The sequence below is a fragment of the Pogoniulus pusillus genome, chromosome 35, assembly GCF_015220805.1.
Source record: "Pogoniulus pusillus isolate bPogPus1 chromosome 35, bPogPus1.pri, whole genome shotgun sequence".
In the NCBI taxonomy this organism is placed as follows: Eukaryota; Metazoa; Chordata; class Aves; order Piciformes; family Lybiidae; genus Pogoniulus; species Pogoniulus pusillus.
In genome coordinates this window covers 1,990,158-2,013,617 of record NC_087298.1, presented here as the reverse complement: position 1 = coordinate 2,013,617, position 23,460 = coordinate 1,990,158, and the positions used below count along the sequence as shown (strand labels likewise).

Here is a 23,460-nt window from a genome sequence, read left to right as displayed (position 1 = left end):
GGAGATGTGAGTGCTGCAAGTAAGAGTCAGAATGGCAGGGTTAGAGCTCTTCATAGAAGGGCTTAGGCTGGAGGGGACCTCAGAGCTCATGACTCCAACCTCCCCAGCATGGGCAGGGACACCTCTCAGCTAGATTTGGCTGTCCAAGGCTTCATCCAGCCTGGCCTTCAACACCTCCAGAGAGCAGGCATCCACAAGGCTCCCTGGGCAGCCTGTGTCAGACTCTCACCACCCTCAGACTGAAGAACTTCTTCTTCAGATCCAGTCTAACTCTAATCTGCCTCAGCCCCAAACCAGTCCCCCTTGGCCTGGCTCAGACACCCTCAGCAAAAGTCTCTCTGCAGCCTTCCTGCAGGATCCCTTCAGGCACTGGCAGCAGCTCTGAGGTGCCCCTGGAGCCTTCTCCTCCCCAGGCTGCACCCCCCCAGCTCCCTCAGCCTGTGCTCACAGCAGAGCTGCTGCAGCCCTTGGAGCATCTTTGTGGCCTCCACTCCACAGCTCTGCATCCTTCTGCTGGGGGACACCAGGACTGGAGGCAGAGCAGAGCCAAGGGGCAGAATGTCTCCTCTTGCCCTTGGCCAGACTCCTCTGGCTGCAGCCCAGCACACAGCTGTCTGCTGCTCAGCAGCTGCCTCAGCTCCAAACCACCTCCCCTTGTCCTGCTGTTAGCCATCCATAGGAAAAGTTCCTCTGCAGCCCTCCTGTAGGATCCCTTCAGGTACTGGCAGGCAGCTCTAAGGTCCTGAAGGAATCTTCTCCTCCATGCTGCACACTCCCAGCTCCCTCAGCCTGTCCTCACAGCAGAGCTGCTCCAGCCCTTGCTATCTTGACTGGATCCATCTGACATGAGCTACCTGTCTGCAGGTAGCAAAATGCATGGACAATTCTTTCTTCCTGCCTTATCTTTTCCTCTAGGTGCTCTCACTTGTACCTGCTGGGACTGTTGTGGTCTGCACTGCACAGAGCTGCCATCACCCCAGGCTTTCCCCTTGCCAAACAGCAGGAGAGTTCTTCCCTTTTCATTCCCTTTAGCACCTGCAGTAATTACACACTGGAGAAGCAACTTCAGATACAAAGGGAATGTGAAGCTTTGTTCAAGTCTGCTACTTAATAAAGAATTCACCTACAGGAGAAGAAGAAAAAAACCAGGATGGAAGGAAAAGAGATGCCAAGAGCCAATAGAATGAGTTATTGGCTTCTAGAAACGTGGCTGCAGCAGCTCAGGGAGCGAGGCTGCCCTGGCACTCACACCCCCAGGCACTCACATGCACTACCTGCCCTGAGATGGTAACAGGGACCAGCTCCTTTGGTGGCTTGCAGTGAGCTGGATTTGGGTGCCAAAGCACTACACCTGCTTCCACTATGGTTTTGTAGCTGAATGGTTTGCTTCTGCTAAGAAAGAATCACAGAATCACAATGGTAGGGGTTGGAAGTGAGCTCTGGAGATCATCCAGTCCAAGCCTCCTGCCAGAGCAGGGTCACCCAGGGCAGGGCACACAGGAACACATCCAGGCAGGATTTGCAAGTCTCCAGAGAAGGAGACTCCACAGCCTCTCTGGGCAGCCTGCTCTTCTTTATACCCCTGCCTCATGCTTCCATGTTTTGAACAGTTTTCCTGACTCAGACCATGCCTGCCTCTTGCCTGCCAGAGCAGTGAGCTCAGACTCACAGAGTGGCAGGGGTTGGAAGGGAGCTCCAGAGATGGAGTCCTGGCCCCTGCCAGAGGGGCACCCAGGGCAGGTCACACAGGAACACATCCAGGCAGGGTTTGCAAGTCTCCAGAGAAGGAGACTCCACAGCCTCTCTGGGCAGCCTGCTCCAGCAGCTTCACACCAAAGAAGTTTCTCCTGATGTAGAGGTGGAACCTTCTGGGTTCCAGCTTGTACCTGTTGTTCCTTGTCCTGTCACTGGGCACCACCACAAAGAGCCTGGCACCTTCATCCTGACACCCACCCCTGGGACACCTACAGACATTGTCCAGATCCCCTCTCAGCCTTCTCTTCTCCAGACTGAAAGCTCCAGGGCTCTCAGCCTTAGAATCATAGAATCAGGCAGGTTGGAAGAGAGCTCCAAGCTCAGCCAGCACAACCTAGCACCCAGCCCTGCCCAACCAACCAGACCATGGCACTAAGTGCCCCAGCCAGGCTTGGCTTCAACACCTCCAGCCACACAGACTCCACCACCTCCCTGGGCAGCCCATTCCAGTGCCAATCACTCTCTCTGGCAAGAACTCCCTCCTAACATCCAGCCTGAACCTGCCCTGGCACAACATTCTCCACAGGAGAGATGCTCCAAATCCCCCAGTCACCCTCACAGCCTCCTTTGCAGAGCTGCTCCAGAAATCAGCACTGAATGAAATCTGAGAACCAAGGAACACTACCAGAGGACTTCAGCACTAACTGGAACCATCTTCTAAGAGTCAGCTGAAGCAGGCTGCTGTTAACAGCCTCTGCCTGGTTACTGCTGCTCCATTTCACCTGCACATTGCTCTTGCCACCTCTCCCACAAGCAGCTGCTGCAGCAAGCTGCCATGGACAGCAGGACTCGGGGAGCCTGGCAGGCAGCCCTGCTCTGCAGCCACTCCAATGAGCTGACCTGCTGACAACTTTGCTCTCCCACTTGCTTTCATCAGCAACACCTTTGCCTCACACAACTGCAAAGCTACCTTGGAGCAAACCAAGTGGCTCACACAGTGCTTTTCATCTGGGTTTGTGCTCTATGTGGGTGCCTGAGAACAGCAAAAGGAAGGGAAGAGGATCAATGTGCTTGAGCTGGAGCTCATGTTGGTGACAGAGATGTCAGAATCACCTTCTCATCACTTCCTTCTCTAGCTGAGTGGAGTCAGAGGAGGCCACAGCAGTGCTGGCAGGGCTGGAAGGGCTCTGCTGTGAGGCCAGGATGAGAGAGTTGGGCTTGTTCAGCCTGGAGAAGAGAAGGCTCTGGGCAGCCCTGGTGACCTTTCTGCACTTAAAGTGGGCTACAAGAAAGCTGGAGAGGGACTTTTATCATGGAGAGTACTGATGGGATGAGGAGAAGAGTTTCAGACTGAGAGGGGAGGGTTAGATGGGAAGGTAGGAATAAATCCTCCTGGTGAGGGTGGTGGCACAGAGGCCTGGGCTGCTCAGAGAAGCTGTGGATGCTCCATCCCTGAGGCGGTCGAAGCCAGGTTGGAAAGGGCATTGAGCAACCTGGGCTAGTGAGTGGTGTCCTTGCCCATGGCAGGGGGGTTGGAACTGGATGATCTTTCAGGCCCTATCCAAGCAAAACCCTTCTGTGACACCATGATTCTAACAGCCTGCCCACCCCCTGCAGGCTCAACAGCCCAGTCCCAAGGGCCAAACCATTTCTCCTCCACCTTATTTACCTGCACAACTCTGCTTAGCCTCAATTGCTCCTCTCTGACATTTACTTAGAATCACAGAATCAGGCAGGGTTGGAAGGGACCACAAGGATCAGCCAATTCCAACCCCCTGCCATGCCCAGGGACACCCTACCCTAGAGCAGGCTGCACACAGCCTCAGCCAGCCTGGCCTCAAACACCTCCAGCCATGGGGCCTCAACCCCCTCCCTGGGCAACCCATTCCAGCCTCTCACCACTCTCCTGCTCAACAACTTCCTCCTCACCTCCAGCCTCACTCTCCCCACCTCCACCTTTGCTCCATTCCCCCCACTCCTGCCACTCCCTCACACCCTCCAAAGTCCCTCCCCAGCTTTCTTGTAGCCCCCTCCAGATCCTGGCAGGCCACAAGAAGGTCCCCTGGGAGCCTCCTCTGCTCCAGCCTGCACAGCCCCAACTCTTTCAGTCTGTGCTCACAGCAGAGCTGCTGCAGCCTCTGAGCATCCTCCTGGCCCTGCTCTGGACACTCTCCAGCATCTCCACAGCCCTCTTGTCCCAGGGGCTCCAGACCTGGATGCAGTTCTCCTCCCCTTCCATGCAGCACTGCCCAACACACACCTGCCAGGGCATGTGCAGCACCCACAGCACAAGCACTGCCAGCAGCCATGACCTGCAGCTGTTCACTGGTGGCATCTTGGCAAAGGAAGAATCCCCACCCCAGTACATCTGCTTCCTGATAATTGGACACTTATTTCTGTTAGACACTTTGAAATCAATCCTTTCCCACTCAGTAGCTCTCACCTGAGCACTTGCTCTGACCCAGGTAACTACCCATGACAGCAGCCTGACATTTCCTCTGGTCACATTTTGAGGAGGAGGCAAAGTGCTGGGATGAGTCTCAGCTGAGTGATGCCCATTCACAACCGTGGAGAGAATCACAGAGCCAAACCCCTGCCTTGGAGCCCCACGGGAGGAGAAGTTTATAAATCAAAGCAGAAAACAGCCACAAGGCAAAGACAGAAGCTTGGGGCGGGGGGGGGAGAAGAGAAAGACCCTAATTTATTACTGCATTTAGCAGCCAAACTGATGATTAAAGCATCTTAGACTTAAAACCTCAGCTCCAGCATCAGTAGCTAAGTGGCAAAGGGGAATCCAGATAAGCCCCACAAGCCCTGCTGTCATCTCAGGAAAATGAACCTCAGTGAGACTTCTCTCTTCCCTACTGCACCTCAGCTGGAACCTCTCTGAACCTGGTGTTTAAGGCACCAGCTTTAAATAATAGAATCACAGATTCAAGCAGGTTGGAAGAGAGCTCCAAGCTCAGCCAGCACAACCTAGCACCCAGCCCTCCCCAACCAACCAGACCATGGCACTAAGTGCCCCAGCCAGGCTTGGCTTCAACACCTCCAGCCACAGCCACTCCACCACCTCCCTGGGCAGCCCATTCCAATGCCAATCACTCTCTCTGACAACAACTTCTTCCTAACATCCAGCCTAGACCTGCCCTGGCACAGCTTCAGGCTGTGTCCCCTTGTTCTGTTGCTGGCTGCCTGGCAGCAGAGCCCAACCCCACCTGGCTACAGCCTCCCTGCAGGTAGATCAGCGACAGGGAGGTGGTGGAGTCTCTGTGGCTGGAAGTGTTGAAGCCAAGCCTGGCTGGGGCACTTAGTGCCATGGTCTGGTTGGTTGGGCAGGGCTGGGTGCTAGGTTGGGCTGGAGGAGCTTGGAGCTCTCTTCCAACCTGCTTGATTCTATGAAGTCTCTCAGCCACCAAAGGTGACTTTAGGTGCACAGTATGTGGAGTTGCAGTATTTTTGGGTAGTATCCCAGAATCCAGCATGGGTGGGGTTGGAAGGGACCTCTGGAGGTCATCCAGTCCAGCCCCCTTGCAGAGCACCCACAGCAGCTTGCCCAGGAGCAGTTGGAAGCTCTGCAGAGCAGGAGACTCCACAACCTCTCTGAGCAGCCTGCTCCAGGCCTCCAGCACCCTCACACCAAACAACTTTCTCCTCCTCTTCAGATGCAACCTCCTGGGTTCCAGGTTGTGTTCATTGTCTCTTGTCCTGTCCCTGGGCACCACTGACAAGAGTCTGGCCTCAGCCTCTTAACTCCCAACAGGTCCTTTAGCTGTTGCTGAGCATTGTTCAGATCCCCTCTGGGGCTGCTCTTCTCCAGGCTCAACAGCCCCAAGGCTCTCAGAGATGCTCCAAGCCCCCCAGCATCTTTGTAGCCTCTGCTGGATTCTCTCCAGTAGCTGCCCATATGAATGAAATGAACGATTCTTTTACACCAGCAGGAGTGCAGCTGATGGCCTCAAGGACAGCAGTGGCTGCAGTGGCTGCAGCCCAGGACGTGTCCACACCAGGAACATCTTTCCAAGCAGCAGAGCTAAGCAGTTTCTCCTGCAGTTCTGAGCCCTTGCATATGCCTGTCAGAGCTCCTCAGGTGGAGTAAGAGGCTGTCAGGTCCTGTTCTCCTCTGCTGCCTCTCTGAGCGTGCACTGGAGCCTTAATGCAAAGCTCCCACCCATGTCAACTCTGCAGCTCCAGTGCTCACATACTGCAGCGTGCACACACCAGCACAGGGCTCCTGCCCCCAGACACCTCCCTCTGCTCTGCCCTGCTGAGACCACACCTGCAATCCTCTGTCCAGTTTTGGGCTCCCCAGTTCAGGAGAGACAGGGATCTGCTGGAGAGAGTCCAATGGAGAGCAAGGAGGGTGACTGGGGGACTTGAACGTTTCTCCTCTGAGGACAGGCTGAGAGCCCTGGGGGGGTTTAGCCTGGAGCAGAGAAGGCTGAGAGGGGATCTGGACAATGTGTGCAAGTACCTGAGGGGTGGGGGTCAAGGTGAGGGGCCAGGCTCTCTTGGGTGCAACGAAGGCTGCAAGCTGGAACCCAGGAGGTTCCACCTCTACATCAGGAGAAACTTCCTTGGTGTGAGGCTGCTGGAGCAGGCTGCCCAGAGAGGCTGTGGAGTCTCCTTCTCTGGAGGCTTGCAGACCCTGCCTGGATGTGTTCCTGTGTGACCTGCCCTGGGTGCCCCTCTGGCAGGGGCCTGGACTCCATCTCTGGAGCTCCCTTCCAACCCCTGCCACTCTGTGAGTCTGAGCTCACTGCTCTGGCAGGCAAGAGGCAGGCATGGTCTGAGTCAGGAAAAATGTTCAAAACATGGAAGCATGAGGCAGGGGTAGAAGAAAAGAGAGCTACAACAATTAGGGGAAGGTCAGAGTGGCATTTCAGCCCTGCAGCAGCTTGAGTCACACAGCTCCTGGCCCACACCACCTGCGCCAGGGACTCTCCCAAAGCCAGACCACAGCAGCCCTGCTGGGAATCTCTGGGGCACCCTGACCATGCTGCTCCCCAGGAAGGAGCCTCAGACACTGCTCTGCAAAGCCTCAGGCACAGCAACTCCACCACCTCCCTGGGCAGCCCATTCCAATGCCAATCACTCTCTCTGACAACAACTTCCTCCTCACATCCAGCCTAGACCTGCCCTGGCACAGCTCCAGGCTGTGTCCCCTTCTTCTGTCCCTGGCTGCCTGGCAGCAGAGCCCAACCCCACCTGGCTACAGCCTCCCTGCAGGCAGCTGCAGGCAGCAATGAGCTCTGCCCTGAGCCTCCTCTGCTGCAGGCTGCACACCCCCAGCTCCCTCAGCCTCTCCTCACAGGGCTCTGCTCCAGGCCCCTCCCCAGCCTTGCTGCCCTTCTCTCAACACCTTCCAGTGTCTCCCATCTCTCTGGGATGCATCACTGCTCCCCCAGACAGGGGAAGCTTCTCAGCTTGCTGCTCTTTCTCCTTTCACTGCTCTATGCCCTGGGTAGCTTTTTTCCTCTCCCAGTTCCAGTACATGGAGATCAAGAAATCTGAATCAGGATCACACATCCCCTGACCCTAAGCTGAGAGAAGAGGACTCAGGGCATGTCCAAACCTCCTTATCCCACGAGCTCTGGTGAGACTCCAGCTGATTCTTCTTTGTTTTGCTCTCTGCAGCCACCTGACACTTCCCTTTCTCAACACTTCAATCCTTTTCCCACTCTTCCTTCTGCCCTAAGGGACACCCACTCCTACACTAAAACCATGCCACAGACAAGATGAGAAACCTTCAGAAGGTACCAGAAAGCTCTCAGAGTCAGCAAGGACCCTGGCAGCAGCCCTGCAGGCAGAACAGATGCTGAACATGAGAATGCTCTTCTTGGGCACCTTCCCAGACCTTCAGCCTGCATGACTAAACCAGCAGCAGACAGGGGCAGGAGGGCAGCAGAAGCATTACCACCTCAGCTACCCTAACAGACTGTGTCCTGGCAGCTGCAGCAGAGCCCAGCCCTGCCTTTGGTTTCATTTCCCAGGGTCTCTTAAAGGTCAGGGCAAAACTGAGAGACCCCCAAGGGCCAAGTCCATCATCCAGAGGAGGCCACAACATTGACCAGAGGGTTGGGGCAGCTCTGCCCTGAGGACAGGCTGGGGGAGCTGGGGGTGTGCAGCCTGCAGCAGAGGAGGAGGAGGCTCTGGGGGCACCTGACAGCAGCCTGCCAGTGCCTGAAGGGAGCTACAGGAGGGATGGAGAGAAGCTGCTGACAGAGGCCTGCAGTGACAGGATGAGGGCAATGGGTTCAAGCTCCAGAAGAGCAGATTTAGGTTGGATGTTAGGCACTTAGTGCCATGGTCTGGTTGACTGGATAGGGCTGGAGGATAGGTTGGACTGGATGAGCTTGGAGGTCTCTTCCAACCTGGTTGATTCTATGATACTATTAACAAGTTCTTTACCATGAGGGTGGTGGAGCACTGGAACAGGCTGCCCAGGGAGCTGGTTGAGACCTCTGCCCTGGGGACAGTCAAGGTGAGGCTTGATGGGGCCCTGGGTGACCTGGGCTGGGGGGGGAGATGTCCCTGCTGACTGCAGGGGGGCAGGACTGGATGACCTCTGGAGGTCCCTTCTGGCTCAGAACAACCTATAACACTGTGATGCTCTGCCAGCAGCTCACATCCCATCAGCAGAGATCAGAGAAGGGTTTGGTGGGTGGAGGAGACCTCCAAAGGTCATCCATTCCAGCCTCCTCCACACCCAGCAGGGACACCCTGCACTAGATGTCCCTGCTGAGTGCAGGGGGCAGGACTGGATGACCTCTGGAAGTCCCTTCTGGCCCAAGTCTGTGATTCTATGATCCTCTGCTAGCAGCTCAGATCCCATCAGCAGAGATCAGAGAAGGGTTTGGAGTGGAGACCTCCAAAGGTCATCTAGTGCAGCCCCCTCCACACTCAGCAGGGACACCCTGCACTAGAGCAGGTTGGACAGAGCCCTGGAGAGCCTCACCTTGAGTATCTCCAGGGATGTGGCCTCAACCACCTCCCTGGGCAACCTGTGCCAGTGCTCCACCACCCTGGAGGTGCAGATGGGATGGGCTGCCCTGCTCCTGCGTGCCCTGCTCTAGGTGACCCTGCTCTGGCAGGGGGGTTGGACTGGATGAGCTTTCTGGGTCACTTCCACCCCTGAACATTCTGTGACAAGGGAAGCAAAGAGAGGAGAAATCTCTGTGGCCATCATCCCTCACTGGGGGTGACTCCCCAGGCTCCAGAAGAGGACAGAGAAGAGCTGCACAGACACAGCCACAGTGTGCTGAGCCATGGGGTGCTCAGGGCTCACAGCAGGAAGAACCAGAAGCTGTAAGCAGCAGCAAACTCTCTGCCCTGCCTGCCTCTCGCTGCATGCAGCCCCTGCAGCCCTCCTCACCCCCTGCTGATGTTCAGTCCCCCATGTCCTGCTCCAGTGAAGGCAGCAGAGGGTGGCCAGGCTGAAGTTTCAGCCAGAAGGGGAGGGAAGCAAAGCCTTGCAAGCCTCCCAGCACCAGCAGCTGGCCCACCCTGCTGAGGAACAGTCCCTCTGCAGCCCCTCAGGACCACTGCCCAGGCTCTCAAAGCCATTCTGCCACACACACAGAGCTCCCCAGAGGAGCCACCAGGAACAGCCTGAGGCTGCAGAGGTTACCAGCAAAGAAAAAGCTCCTCCAGCAGCGGTGGAATGTGAGGTAAGAGGAGGGATGCAAAACCCATCTCCTTTCCTTGGAGTCAAGGGACAGGACAAGGGCAATGGACACCAAGTGGGACACAGGAGGTTCCACCTCAACGTGAGGGAAAACTTCTCTGCTCTGAGGGTGCTGGAGGCCTGAAGCAGGCTGCCTAGAGAGGTGGTGGAGTCTCCTCTAGAGACTTCCAACACCCACCTGTGGTGTTCCATCTGTGGATGTGTTCCTGTGTGACCTGCCTCAGGTGATACTGCTTTGGCAGGAGGTTGGACTCGATCACACAGGATCAAGCAGGTTGGAAAAGACCTTCAGGGCCATCAAGTCCAACCTACCACCTACCACCTTCTCATTCACTAACCCCTGGCACTCAGTGCCTCATGCAGCCTCCTCTTCAACACCTCCAGGCACAGCCACTCCACCACCTCCCTGGGCAGCCCATTCCAATGCCAATCACTCTCTCTGACAACAACTTCCTAACAACATCCAGCCTAGACCTGCCCTGGCACAGCTTCAGCCTCTGTCCCCTTGCTCTGGAAAAATGTCTTTGCTGCCAGAGTGGTCAGGGATTGGCACAGGCTGCCCAGGGAGGTGCTGGAGTCCCCATGCCTGGAGGTGTTCCAGACACCTGTGCCCATGGCACCTGGGGCTGTGGCTCAGTGGCCATGGTGGTGCTGGGCTGCTGCTTGGTCTGGATGACCTCGGAGGGCTTCCCCAAGCCACCCCAGCCTGTGACTGCATGAGAAGAGGCAGAGCTGCACCGCGGCCGTGGCTCCCCAGCAGGCTGAGCTCCCTCCAGCCCAGCTCAGGAGCACCTTTGGGTGCTTCTGCACATGGTGCTGCACCTCCAGCCTGCAGAGAGCCCTTCCCTTGCTTCTCAGGGGCCACTGGCTGACAGCAGCCTAACAACCCAGCCTGAGCACTGTGCTGAGCCTTGGGTGAAGCCTTCAGACCCTTGCAAAACCAATGCTGAGATATAAAATGTCTCACTCCAGTCGATCCTACATCCACAGTCTCACAGTATCACAGTATCCCAGTATCATCAGGGTTGGAAGAGACCTCACAGCTCATCAAGTCCAACCCTTTACCACAGAGCTCAAGGCCAGACCATGGCACCAAGTGCCACGTCCAGTCCTGCCTTGAACAGCTCCAGGGACGGCGACTCCACCACCTCCCCGGGCAGCCCATTCCAGTGTCCAATGACTCTCTCAGGGAAGAACTTTCTCCTCACCTCCAGCCTAAATCTCCCCTGGCACAGCCTGAGGCTGTGTCCTCTCCTTCTGGTGCTGGCCACCTGAGAGAAGAGAGCAACCTCCTCCTGGCCACAACCACCCCTCAGGTAGTTGTAGACAGCAATAAGGTCTGCCCTGAGCCTCCTCTTCTCCAGGCTAACCAATCCCAGCTCCCTCAGCCTCTCCTCGTAGGGCTGTGCTCAAGGCCTCTCCCCAGCCTCGTTGCCCTTCTCTGGACACGCTCAAGCATCTCAATGTCCCTCCTAAACTGGGGGGCCCAGAACTGAACACAGCACTCAAGATGTGGTCTAACCAGTGCAAAGTACAGGGGCAGAATGACCTCCCTGCTCCTGCTGGCCACACCATTCCTGATGCAGGCCAGGATGCCACTGGCTCTCTTGGCCACCTGGGCACACTGCTGGCTCAGCACAGATACTCAGGCTGTACCAATACTCTGTTATTAGCCACTGGGACAAAGAAGAAGGGAGTCAAATTTTCTACTAACAACATCTGAGAGGACAGCAACCTTCCCACCATGGGGAGCTACAAAGAAATGACTGAATGATGACATTCTCCTCCCTCTCTCCCCTTCTTTGAGCATGCAGAGTCATCTACATTTCATAGACTCCTGGAATTGTTTGGGTGGGAAGGGACCTTAAAGGTCATCAAGTCTGAGCCCACTGCAGCCCCAGGGACATGTGCACCTAGAGCAGGTTACTCAGAGGCCCAAATAACCTCACCTGGGATGGTTCCAGGCACGGGGCAGCTACCAGCTCTCTGGGCAACCTGGGCCAGGCTCTCATCATCCTCAGTGTCAAACATTTCTTCCTTCTCTCCAGTCTGAATCTTCCTGGTTTAGTTCAAACCATCACCCCTTGGCCTCTCACAACAGCCCCTGCTCAAAAGTCTTTCTGATCACAGAATAGAACCAGTCAGGGCTGGAAGGGACCACAAGGAGCAGCCAGTCCCAACCCCCCTGCCATGCCCAGGGACACCCTACCCTAGAGCAGGCTGCACACAGCCTCAGCCAGCCTGGCCTCAAACACCTCCAGCCATGGGGCCTCAACCACCTCCCTGGGCAACCCATTCCAGCCTCTCACCACTCTCCTGCTCAACAACTTCCTCCTCACCTCCAGCCTCACTCTCCCCACCTCCACCTTTGCTCCATCCTCCCCACTCCTGGCACTGCCTGATCAGCCCTGCAAGGCCACCAGAAGGTCTCCCTGCAGCCTTCTCCTCTCCAGGCTGAACACCCCCAACTCCCCCAGCCTGCCCTCACAGCAGAGCCCTTCCAGCCCTGCCAGCACTGCTGTGGCCCCTCTGCTCCAGCAGGTCCCTGCCTGTGCTGAGCACTCCAGAGCTGCCCCAGCACTGCAGGAGGGTCTCAGCAGAGCACAGCAGAAGGACAGAATCCCCTCCCTGCCCCTGCTGCTCACACTGCTGGGGATCAGCCCAGGCCAGGCTGGCAGCACTCAGTGCCAGCTCATGTCCAGCTTCTCACCCACCAGCACCCCCAAATCCTTCTCCACAGATCTGCCTGTGCTGACATTGGGGATTGCCCTGACCCAGGACTTTGCACTTGGCCTTGTTGAACCTGGTGAAGTTCACATAGGTCCAGGTCCCTCTGGATGAACTCCAACCCCTCATGCAGGTCAGCTGCACCACTCAGCCTGTCTTCCCAACTCAATACTCCAGTATATCCTAAGGTGGGCAGCAGAGCCAATGGCATCCTGGGCTGGCTGAGGAGCAGTGTGGGCAGCAGGACAAGGGAGGTTCTTGTGCCCCTGTGCTCAGCACTACTCAGGACACACCTGGAGTGCTGTGTCCAGTTCTGGGCTACTCAATGCAAGAGAGATGTTGAGCTGCTGGAAGGTGTTTGGAGAAGGGCAGCAAGGCTGGGGAGGGGCCTGGAGCAGAGCCCTGTGAGGAGAGGCTGAGGGAGCTGGGGGGGTGCAGCCTGCAGCAGAGGAGGCTCAGGGCAGAGCTCATTGCTGCCTGCAGCTGCCTGCAGGGAGGCTGTAGCCAGGTGGGGTTGGGCTCTGCTGCCAGGCAGCCAGCACCAGAAGAAGGGGACACAGCCTGAAGCTGTGCCAGGGCAGGTCTAGGCTGGATGTTGTTAGGAAGTTGTTGTCAGAGAGAGTGATTGGCATTGGAATGGGCTGCCCAGGGAGGTGGTGGAGTCTCTGTGCCTGGAGGTGTTCAACACTGGCTGGGCCACTTAGTGCCATGGTTGATTTGGTTGGGCTGGGTGAGCTCGGAGGTCTCTTCCAACCTGGTTGAGTCTATGATTCTATGACTGCAGTACCTCATACATCTGCTGCAGATCACTGCTTGGTTCTTATCTGCAGCAACTAAACTTGCTGGGATTCAGGAGCAGAGGCCAGCAAGAGGGCAGTGCTAAGCAAAGGTTTCCCTGGAGAGCTTCCTGGTGTGTTACAAGCACAGAGAGGTCTTAAGATCAGAGCGTGGAGCTCAGCAGTGCTACATTGCCCAGGAGCCACAGCAGCTCTGTTTCCATGTTCTCCTTGTCTACAGTCAGACAGAGGAACAAGCAACTAGGAGCACCCCTAAGGCAAACAACAGCTTTGCAAGCCAGCATCAGAGAGGCTCCTTCTGCCTGGCTCCCCAGAGAGGTTGTGGAGTGTCCTTCTCTGGAGACTTTCCAGCCCTGTCTGGATGTGCTCCTGCCTGACCTGTGCTGGATTCCATGGTCCTGCTCTGGCAGGGAGGTTGGGCTCGATGCTCTCTGGAGGTCCCTTCCAACCCCTAACATCCATGATCCTGTGACCAGGGTCCCCCAGGTCTCAGACATCTGAACAGATCTCCAGTTTCCCCTCAGAGGTCCTCCACCTGGCCTGAACATGAGCTCACAGCTCCTCTGAGGGCACCACCAAGGGAGCAGGAGCCAGCACCCCTCCCTGCTGGGAAGAGGGGTAGGGCACTGCAGCAAAGCCTGCAGCTGACAGAGGCAGCTGCAGCAATGCCAGGGCAGAGGAGCATCTGCCACCACCTCTGCTATTCAGAGCTTTTATCAAGGACAGAGGCAGTGGGATCAAGGGCACCATCAGCAAGTGTGCAGATGACACCACACTGAGGGGTGGTGTTGACACACCAGAGGGACTGGAGGGCACCCAGAGGGACCTGGACAGGCTGGAGAGGTGAGCCCAGATGAACCTCACCAAGTCCAACAAGAGCAAGTTCAGGGTCTGCAGCTGGGATGGAACAATCCTCACTGTCAGTACAGGCTGGGGGAGGAGGGGTTGGAGAGCAGCCCTGTGGAAAGGGACTAGGGGGTGCTGATGGATGAGAAGCTGGACACGAGCAGCCAGTGTGAGCTTGCAGCCCAGAAGGCAAATCCCATCCTGGGCTGCAGCAAAAGCAGGGTGGGCAGCAGAGCCAGAAAGGAATTCTGCCACTTTGCTCTGCTCAGACCTCACCTGCAGTGCTGTGTCCTCTTCTGGAGCCCTCACTAGAGGAAGGACATGGAGCTGATGGAGCAGGTCCAGAGGAGGCCATGACAATGATCAGAGGGTTGGGGCAGCTCTGCTATGAGGACAGGCTGAGGGAGCTGGGGGTGTGCAGCCTGCAGCAGAGGAGGAGGAGGCTCCGGGGGGACCTAGCAGCAGCCTGCCAGTGCCTGAAGGGAGCTACAGGAGGGATGGAGAGAAGCTGCTGACAGAGGCCTGCAGTGACAGGATGAGGGCAATGGGTCCAAGCTCCAGAAGAGCAGATTTAGGTTGGATGTTAGGAACATGAGGGTGGTGGAGCACTGGAAGAGGCTGCCCAGGGAGCTGGTTGAGACCTCTGCCCTGGGGACGTTCAAGGTGAAGCTTGATGGGGCCCTGGGTGACCTGGGCTGGGGGGGGGATGTCCCTGCTGACTGCAGGGGGGCAGGACTGGATGACCTCTGGAGGTCACTTCTGGCTCAGAACAACCTATAACTCTGTGATCCTCTGCCAGCAGCTCACATCCCATCAGCAGAGATCAGAGAAGGGTTTGGAGCATGGAGGAGACCTCCAAAGGTCATCTAGGCAAACCTCCTCCACACTCAGCAGGGACACCCTGCACTAGAGGCAGGACTGGATAAGAGGTCCCTTCTGGCTCAGACCAGTCTGTGATTCTATGATCCTCTGCCAGCAGCTCAGATCCCATCAGCAGAGATCACAGAATCAGAGAAGGGTTTGAGGTGGAGGAGACAAAGTCTATGACTCTGTGATCCTCTGACAGCAGCTCAGATCCCATCGGTAGAGGTCATAGAATCAGAGAAGGGATTGGGGAGAGGAGAAGACCTCCAAAGGTCATCTAGTCCAGCCCCCTCCACACTCAGCAGGGACACCCTGCACTAGATGTCCCTGCTGACTGCAGGGGGCAGGACTGGATGATCTCTGGAGGTCCATTCTGGTCCAGACCAGTCTAGGATTCTATGAACCCACATTAGGCCTGCCCTGCCTCACAAACACTGCTGTGCCCCAGGGGTCAGTGCTGGGCACAGTCCTGTTCAATATCTTTACTGATGATCTGGACCAGGGGACTGAGTCCAGCAGCAGTGAGTTTGCAGATGGCACCAAGCTAGGAGCAGATGTGGATCTGCTGGAAGGTAGCAGAGCCCTGCAGAGGGACCTGGCCAGGCTGCATGGGTGGGCAGAGGCCAAGGGGATGAGACTGAACGAGGCCAAGGGCAGGTTGTGCACTTTGGCCACAACAACTGCAAGCAGCACTACAGGCTGGGGCCAGAGTGGCTGAGAGCAGCCAGGCAGAGAGGGCCCTGGGGGGGCTGGGAGAGAGGAGCTGCAGATGAGGCAGCAGAGTGCCCAGGTGGGCAGCAGAGCCAATGGCATCCTGGGCTGGCTCAGGAGCAGTGTGGGCAGCAGGACAAGGGAGGTTCTTGTGCCCCTGTGCTCAGCACTGCTCAGGCCACCCCTGGAGTGCTGTGTCCAGTTCTGGGCTCCTCAATGCAAGAGAGATGCTGAGGTGCTGGAAGGTGTTTGGAGAAGGGCAGCAAGGCTGGGGAGGGGCCTGGAGCAGAGCCCTGTGAGGAGAGGCTGAGGGAGCTGGGGGGGTGCAGCCTGCAGCAGAGGAGGCTCAGGGCAGAGCTCATTGCTGCCTGCAGCTGCCTGCAGGGAGGCTGTAGCCAGGTGGGGTTGGGCTCTGCTGCCAGGCAGCCAGGGACAGAAGGAGACACAGCCTGGAGTTGTGCCAGGGCAGGTCTAGGCTGGATGTTAGGAGGAAGTTGTTGTCAGAGAGAGTGATTGGCATTGGAATGGGCTGCCCAGGGAGGTGGTGGAGTTGCCATGCCTGGAGGTGTTCAAGAAAAGACTGGATGAGGCACTTAGTGCCATGATTTAGTTGACTGGATAGGGCTGGGGGATAGGTTGGACTGGAAGAGACCTCCAAGATCATCCAACCTGCTTCATTCTATGATTCAGCTGCATTAAACCCCAGCCTGCTTCTGCCTTGCTCTTCCTACCCCCATGGGCTGAGCTTAGCCCAAACATTTCAGTCATGTGTCAGAATTCCTCATGCCAACAAGGCAAGAAAACAACCCCTCAGGGGAGAAAAAACCCCCAACCCTCAGAGAGGACTGCAGTGTCTTCTTTTCAAGTCCTGCCATGCACCAAGTTATCACAGATCACTCAACAACAACTTGAAGGTCAAAGCCAAACAGCAGTGACTCACTCAGCTGCCTGACAGAGACCAGCATGGTTGGGCTGCTCCTGCAGCAAGAGGCACAGAATGGGTTGGAAGGGACCTCAAAGATCATCCTGTGCCAACATCCTTGCCATGGGCAGGGATACCTCTTACCAGCAGCACAGCTTGCTCAAGGACTCACCCAGCCTGGTCCTGAACACCTCCAGGGAGGTTGTGGAGCACAGAAGCACCCAACGTGATCTTTGATCACGTTGGGTGCTTCTGTGCTCCACAACCTCCCTGGGAAACCTGTGCCAGTGTCTCCCCACCCTCAACCTGTGCCAGTGTCTCCCCACCCTCAACCTGTGCCAGTCTCTCCCCACCCTCAACCTGTGCCAGTCTCTCCCCACCCTCACTCCCAACAATTTCTTCCTCCTCTCCACCCTCACTCTCCCCTCTCCCAGCTCAAAGCTCATCCTGGCACTCCAATCCCTTGTCCAAAGTCCCTCCCCAGCTCTCCTGCAGCTCCTTCAAGCCCTGGAAGGTTGCTCTGAGGTCTCCCTGCAGCCTTCTTCTCTTCTCCAGGCTGAGCAGCCCCAACTCTCCTGCCTGCAGGGGTTTAAGCATGCTTAAGAGCTTACATAAAACGATAACATCACTCTGCATTACATTCCATTTAATAACTTTATCCACTGCAAACCAGCTGAAGCTACAGAATCCCCTCCCTCCTTGCTCACACAAGGATTTTCCATGGATTCCACAGGATTTCTAGGTAGGTTTTGCAATGGGTTTATTGTCTGCCAAACATTGCCTGCCCTCCCAAAGCACACAGCCCTGTTCGAAGGTGAGTGAGTTTCTCTTGCAGAACTCATCCCAAGCTGACAGGGACAATGTCAGGGCAATGGCAAGCACCAATGCAGGCTGGACAGTGCCAGGCTGGAGAGCAGCCCTGAGGAGAGGGACTTGAGGGTGCTGCTGGAGGAGAAGCTCAGCAGGAGCCAGCAGTGTGCACTTGCAGCCCAGAAAGCCAAGCAGAGCCTGGGCTGCAGCAGCAGCAGTGTGGCCAGCAGGGCCAGGGAGGGGATTCTCCCCCTCTGCTCTGCTCTGCTGAGAGCCCACCTGGAGTCCTGCATCCAGTTCTGGAGCCCCTGGGACAAGAGGGCTGTGGAGATGCTGGAGAGTGTCCAGAGCAGGGCCAGGAGGATGCTGAGAGGCTGCAGCAGCTCTGCTGTGAGCACAGACTGAAAGAGTTGGGGCTGTGCAGGCTGGAGCAGAGGAGGCTCCCAGGGGACCTTCTTGTGGCCTGCCAGGATCTGGAGGGGGCTGCAAAAAAGCTGGGGAGGGACTTTGGAGGGTGTGAGGGAGTGGCAGGAGTGGGGGGAATGGAGCAAAGGTGGAGGTGGGGAGAGTGAGGCTGGAGGTGAGGAGGAAGTTGCTGAGCAGGAGAGTGGTGAGAGGCTGGAATGGGTTGCCCAGGGAGGTGGTTGAGGCCCCATGGCTGGAGGTGTTTGAGGCCAGGCTGGCTGAGGCTGTGTGCAGCCTGCTCTAGGGTAGGGTGTCCCTGGGCATGGCAGGGGGGGTGGAATTGGCTGCTCCTTGTGGTCCCTTCCAACCCTGACTGATTCTGTAATCCTTAAAATCATCAGCCCATCTCTTAGCTCATAGTCTTAGAACTCCAAGCTGGAAGACTCTGAAATCCCTGCTAGATGTGCTCCATGGTTAGACAGGATGCTGAGATATCAGATTTGTCACCTGGCTGCTCCTTGTGGTCCCTTCCAACCCTGAGTAATTCTGTGAGTCTCTGACTCTATCTGCAGCTGAAGGAGGAGCACACCAGGCAGCATGTGCTGCTGTGCCCCACTGACAAGGCAGATCTCCTGTCAGTGCCTGTTGAGGCAAATGCTGGCAGTGAGTGCAGCTGGCAGTGAGTGCAGATGGCAGTGAGTGCAGATGGCAGTGAGTGCAGCTTCACCAGCCCACGGCACAGGCACTGAGCACAGCAGTCAGTGCTCCAGAGCTCACCTTTGGCTACTCCCCAGGGAAAGCAAGATCTGGCAGGGACAAACCAGTGCAGGAGCCTTTCACCTCCCAGCTGCAACTCCTTCCAAGGAGATGAGCTCTGGAGGGTGAATTTATGCCAGGGCACCTGTCCACTGAATCTGACCCCACACTCCTGGAGACACCAAGCTGCCTTTCCTCCTCCTCCTGCCCCTCTGCTGCTGAGACCTCAGCCTGCTCCCTGGAGATCAGCAAGGGCAGTTCTAAGGCCTGTTAGCCAGGAGCTGCATGCACAGGTGGAGCTGAAGGAGGCTCCCATCCTCTTACCTGAGCCGTTCCTACCCTCGGGGTGGTTCTGTGACAGGTACTCTCCAAAAGCCCGAGCCGCTCTGCACCCAAGCACCACAGAAGGCAGCCAAGGAGAGAAAGAGAGAAGGGACAAGGTTAGAGGCCAAGGAAAGAAGGAACAGTTCATCACCAACCTACTGCCGTTCTCTTGCAGCTGCTCCTTCCCTCAGCTTCAGGTGACAGCAATTTCAACAGGCTGCAGCAGCAGTGGGGCTCCCTGGTGCCACACCTGGGCCAGAGGAGACACAGCTGAGCTGCACGCCCAGGGCTGCTTCAGGCTTTGGCTTCTCTGCTCAAGCAAACAAACCAAACTGGAATGCAGCTGCATTAAACTCAGCCTTGCTTTGGTGGTGCTGATAGGAAATGGCTTCCTGCCTCTAACCACCCTCTGGCAGCAGAGGAGAAGGAACTTCCACCCCAGTCCCAACCATCTCCAAAGCTTTGGTGCTGAATGATGCTGGCTGAGAGCTATCACAGCTCAATCCTAGCACCCATTTTACCTACCTTAGGGCAATGCCAAGCACTGATATAGGCTGGGCAGTGAGTGGCCTGAGAGCCACCCTGGGAGAGGGACTTGGAGTGCTGGTGGAGGAGAAGCTCAGCAGGAGCCAGCAGTGTGCACTTGCAGCCCAGAAAGCCAAGCAGAGCCTGGGCTGCAGCAGCAGCAGTGTGGCCAGCAGGGCCAGGGAGGGGATTCTGCCCCTCTGCTGAGACCCCACCTGGAGTCCTGCATCCAGGTCTGGAGCTCCTGGGACAAGAGGACTATGGAGGTGCTGGAGAGTGTCCAGAGCAGGGCCAGGAGGATGAGCAGAGGGCTGCAGCTGCTCTGTTATGGAGATGGACTGAGGGAGTTTGGGTTGTTCAGTCTGGAGAGGAGAAGGCTCCAGGAGGACCTTGTTGGGGCCTTTCAGTATCTGAAGTGGGCTACAAGAAAGCTGAGGAGGGACTTTTTAGGCTGTCAGGTAGCAATAGGAGTGGGGGAAATGGAACAAAGCTGGAAATGGGGAGATTCAGACTGGATGTTAGAAAGTAGTTCTTCACCATGAGAGTGGTGAGAGACTGGAACACGTTGCCCAAGGAGGTGGTGGAGGTGTTCAAGGCCAGGCTGGATGTGGCTCTTGAGTAACCTGATGTAGTGTGAGGTGTCTCTGGGCATGGCAGGGGGTTGGAACTGGATGATCTTAGGGGTCCCTTCCAGCCCTGACCATTCTGTGATTCTATACCTTAACCCTCAGCTCTCAAGCACCAGCTATGGCAGCAGTTGGATTACTGAAGAACTTCAGCTGAGGACCCCCCCAACCCCCCTCAAAAGCAGCTGATGGTTCTCTGATGGATCCAGGTCCCATGGATGGCTTTGGTTTTACACCAAGGCCCATGGAGGAGAGCAAACCTATGAATATCCCAAGCAGGGAGAAACTTTCTGCTTGCAGCCCACACTGGAAGGGAATCCTTGGGCAAGGCATGCACTGCTTGGCACACAGCAAGGGCAGTCTCCAGTCTCCTCCTGCCAGGACGTTCAGAGCACCCTGGTGCTGTGCTGCCCCTCTGGTGCCCCAGACCTGTGACTCAGGAGGGCTAACACCACAGAATCACAGAGCTGTCAGGGTTGGAAGGGACCTCAAGGATCCTTCAATTCCATCCTCCTGCCACAGGCAAGGACACCTCACACTAGATCAGATTGCTCAGAGCCACATCCACTTTGGCCTTAAACACCTCCATGGATGAGGCTTCCACCACCTCCCTGGCCAACCTGTGCCAGGCTCTCACCATCCTCACGGTGAAGAACTTCTTCCCAACACCCAATCTGAATGACCCCTCCATTTCCAGCTTTGCTCCATTCCCCCAGTCCTATCACTACCTGACACCCTAAAAAGCCCCTCCTCAGCTCTCCCATAGGCCCCCTTATGACACTGGAAGGCCACAACAAGGCCCCCCCTGGAGCCTTCTCCTCTCCAGACTGAACAACCCCAACTGCCTCAGTCCATCTCCACAGTAGAGGAGCTGCAGACAGCGCCCATGGCCCTCCTCTGGGCAGCTCCAGCAGGTCCATGCCCTTCCTGCAGCAGGGGTTCCAGACCTGGCCACAGCACCCAAGGTGCCCAAGTGTCACCTGGCCACAGCACCCAAGGTGCCCAAGTGTCAGCCTTCCCCCAGCCATCCACTCGCCCCACGCCTGTGGATCCTGCACAGCAGCGTGTCCTGGGGGAAGAGACACAGACTTGCTGCTACAGGGGAGACTTCTCCACACCAAGGCATCACCTCTGCTGTCCTTCAGAGCTGCCCAACCCCACAACATCCCTCCCCAGTCCAAGCTGCCACAAAAGGCTAAGCTCCTAAGAGCCATTAAACATCCAAGTGGAAAGTGGCTTTGACCTCCAAATCAACCTTCTGCTTTGCCACTCAGTGCAGCAGTGCATCCCAGCTTGGGCTGGACCCTCTGCTTTTACACAGCTCCTCCCAAAGGGGAGAGATTAACAAAGCCACAAGGCAGCTCCCAGAGCAGCTAGAGCTGGGAAGGAGTGGGAAGTCCATCTGTCATCCACAGCCAGCAAGAAAGGATCGATATGAGGGATGAAGAAAGAGTCATTTAACCTCCCTGGGACTACATTTCAGCACAGCCAGATACAAAACGCTGTGGAGCAGCAGCTGGAGCTGCCTGAGAAGCAAGGTTCTGCATCACTACAGCCTACCACACAGTGCTGAGGGCTGTTCTGTTCCCAGATTCTTCCTGTCTAGAACCCAGCTGCACCTTTAGAGACCAGCCTGGGGTGGTAGCTGCCCAAAACACCTCCCCGAGTGAATAAACACCTCCAGAGATCACAGAATGGTCTGGGTTGGAAGGGACATTAAAGATCCTGTGGTTTTAAGCCCATGCCATGGGCAGGGACATTTTCCACTAGACCAGGCTGCTCAAGGCCTCATTTGACCTGGCCTTCAATGCCTCCAGGAAGGGGGCATCAACCTCCCTGGGCAACCTGTGCCAGTGTCTCCTCACCCTCACTGTCCAGAAAACCACAAGGATGCTCCAATGACAATGGACAGCACCACCAGCATGCAGCTCCCACCAGGAAGGACAAAGGCAGAGCTGTCACAGGAGGTCAAGTCCCTGCACTCCACACCTGGGCAAAAAGCAGCACTTGCTGCTGGAGCAATACACAGATGAGGTTGGGAGCTGAAACGTGACAGCTCCAGGGGAAGTGGCTGAGTCACCATCCCTGGAGGCATTCCATAGATGTGGCACTTGGTGACAAGGTTTAGCAGTGGACTTGGCAGCATCAGGTTTGGTTGGACTCAGTATCTTTAAGGTCTTCTCCAACCTAAATGATTCCATGCAGCAACAAGAGCACTCCTGAGCTGCTCCTGCCCTCTGCCACTCAGGGGTGGTTGGGGCTCAGGCAAAGCCATGCCTGACCCCACCTAGCACTGACAGCAGCCATGCTTTGAGCAGAAGGCTGGGCTCGAGGTTGCCAAGAGCTCTTCCAGCAGCAATCCAAGGCTTGCCATGGGAATGCCTGTCCTTGCAAGAGAGCACCAAATCCATTCACAAAGACTGAGGCTCCTCTTGTCCCTCAGCAGTCATTCCATGCACAACAACACTAACAACAAGCATCTACTCAGGGAAATACTCAGAGAGAAAAATCTCTGAACCAAGCAGGTTGGAAAAGACCTTCAAGCTCCTCCAGCCCAACCTAGCACCCAGCCCTGCCCAACCAACCAGACCATGGCACTAAGTGCCCCAGCCAGGCTTGGCTTCAACACCTCCAGCCACACAGACTCCACCACCTCCCTGGGCAGCCCATTCCAGTGCCAATCACTCTCTCTGACAACAACTTCCTAACAACATCCAGCCTAGACCTGCCCTGGCACAGCTTGAGGCTGTGTCCCCTTGTTCTGGTGCAGCACTTCTCTCTGCCTCTGTGGCAGCTACTTGCAGTTTGGAGCTTGGGAAGTGCTCAGTCTGACCTTTTGAGCCTGTGGTTTACAAGTTAAGGGTGAAGCAACAATTCAGTTTTTCATGGGGCTTTGGGCACTGCTGGAGAGATGAAGAAGGGAAATGACAGATGAGCTAACATGGCCTTGGAGCTCTGAACTGCTTACAGACTACATTTTTAATCATATTTTTGGACCTCACCACTTAAGAAAGATGTTGAGATGCTGGAAGATGCCCAGAGAAGGGCAGCAAGGCTGGGGAGGGGCCTGGAGCAGTGCCCTGTGAGGAGAGGCTGAGGGAGCTGGGGGTGTGCAGCCTGCAGCAGAGGAGGCTCAGGGCAGAGCTCATTGCTGCCTGCAGCTGCCTGCAGGGAGGCTGTAGCCAGGTGGGGTTGGGCTCTGGGACAGAACAAGGGGACACAGCCTCAAGCTGTGCCAGGGCAGGTTCAGGCTGGATGTGAGGAGGAAGTTGTCAGAGAGAGTGATTGGCATTGGAATGGGCTGCCCAGGGAGGTGGTGGAGTCTGTGTGGCTGAAGGTGTTGCAGCCAAGCCTGGCTGGGGCACTTAGTGCCATGGTCTGGTTGGTTGGCCAGGGCTGGGTGCTAGGTTGTGCTGGAGGAGCTTGGAGCTCTCTTCCAACCTGCTTGATTCTATGATTCTAAGTAAAATTCACAGCACAGCAAAATTCAGAAGCATCTCTCTGCAGACACCAGAGAGATATTTACAAGCATATATAGGTTAGAAATAATACAGGAATCCAAATCCCCTCCTGGACCAAGAAACTGCCCAGAAGGGACTCAAAGCCTCTCCTCTCCCCTAGACAGAAAACAACCAGCAAAGCTTCACACCTTATCTGTTAGAGGAAGAGATCAGAGTGGAGCAAAGGAGAAGTGAAAGGAGCAATGATCCCAGAGCAGAGAGGGACAAATTGTCTACATTTTGGCTTTTTAATCCCTTTCAGCAACTC

At 56.3% G+C, this 23,460-nt stretch overlaps 1 protein-coding gene across 3 annotated transcripts in view; it reads right to left on the bottom strand.

The window, feature by feature from the left end:
* The window catches only part of NSMF (NMDA receptor synaptonuclear signaling and neuronal migration factor), a 74,975-nt gene that overhangs the window by 42,648 nt on the left and 8,867 nt on the right, over positions 1-23,460 (bottom strand). For all 3 annotated transcript variants that reach the window (XM_064171471.1, XM_064171473.1, XM_064171472.1), the window contains exon 2: positions 18,542-18,603. In XM_064171471.1, the coding sequence (XP_064027541.1) occupies positions 18,542-18,603 (62 nt within the window). The remainder of the gene's footprint in view (positions 1-18,541; positions 18,604-23,460) is intronic.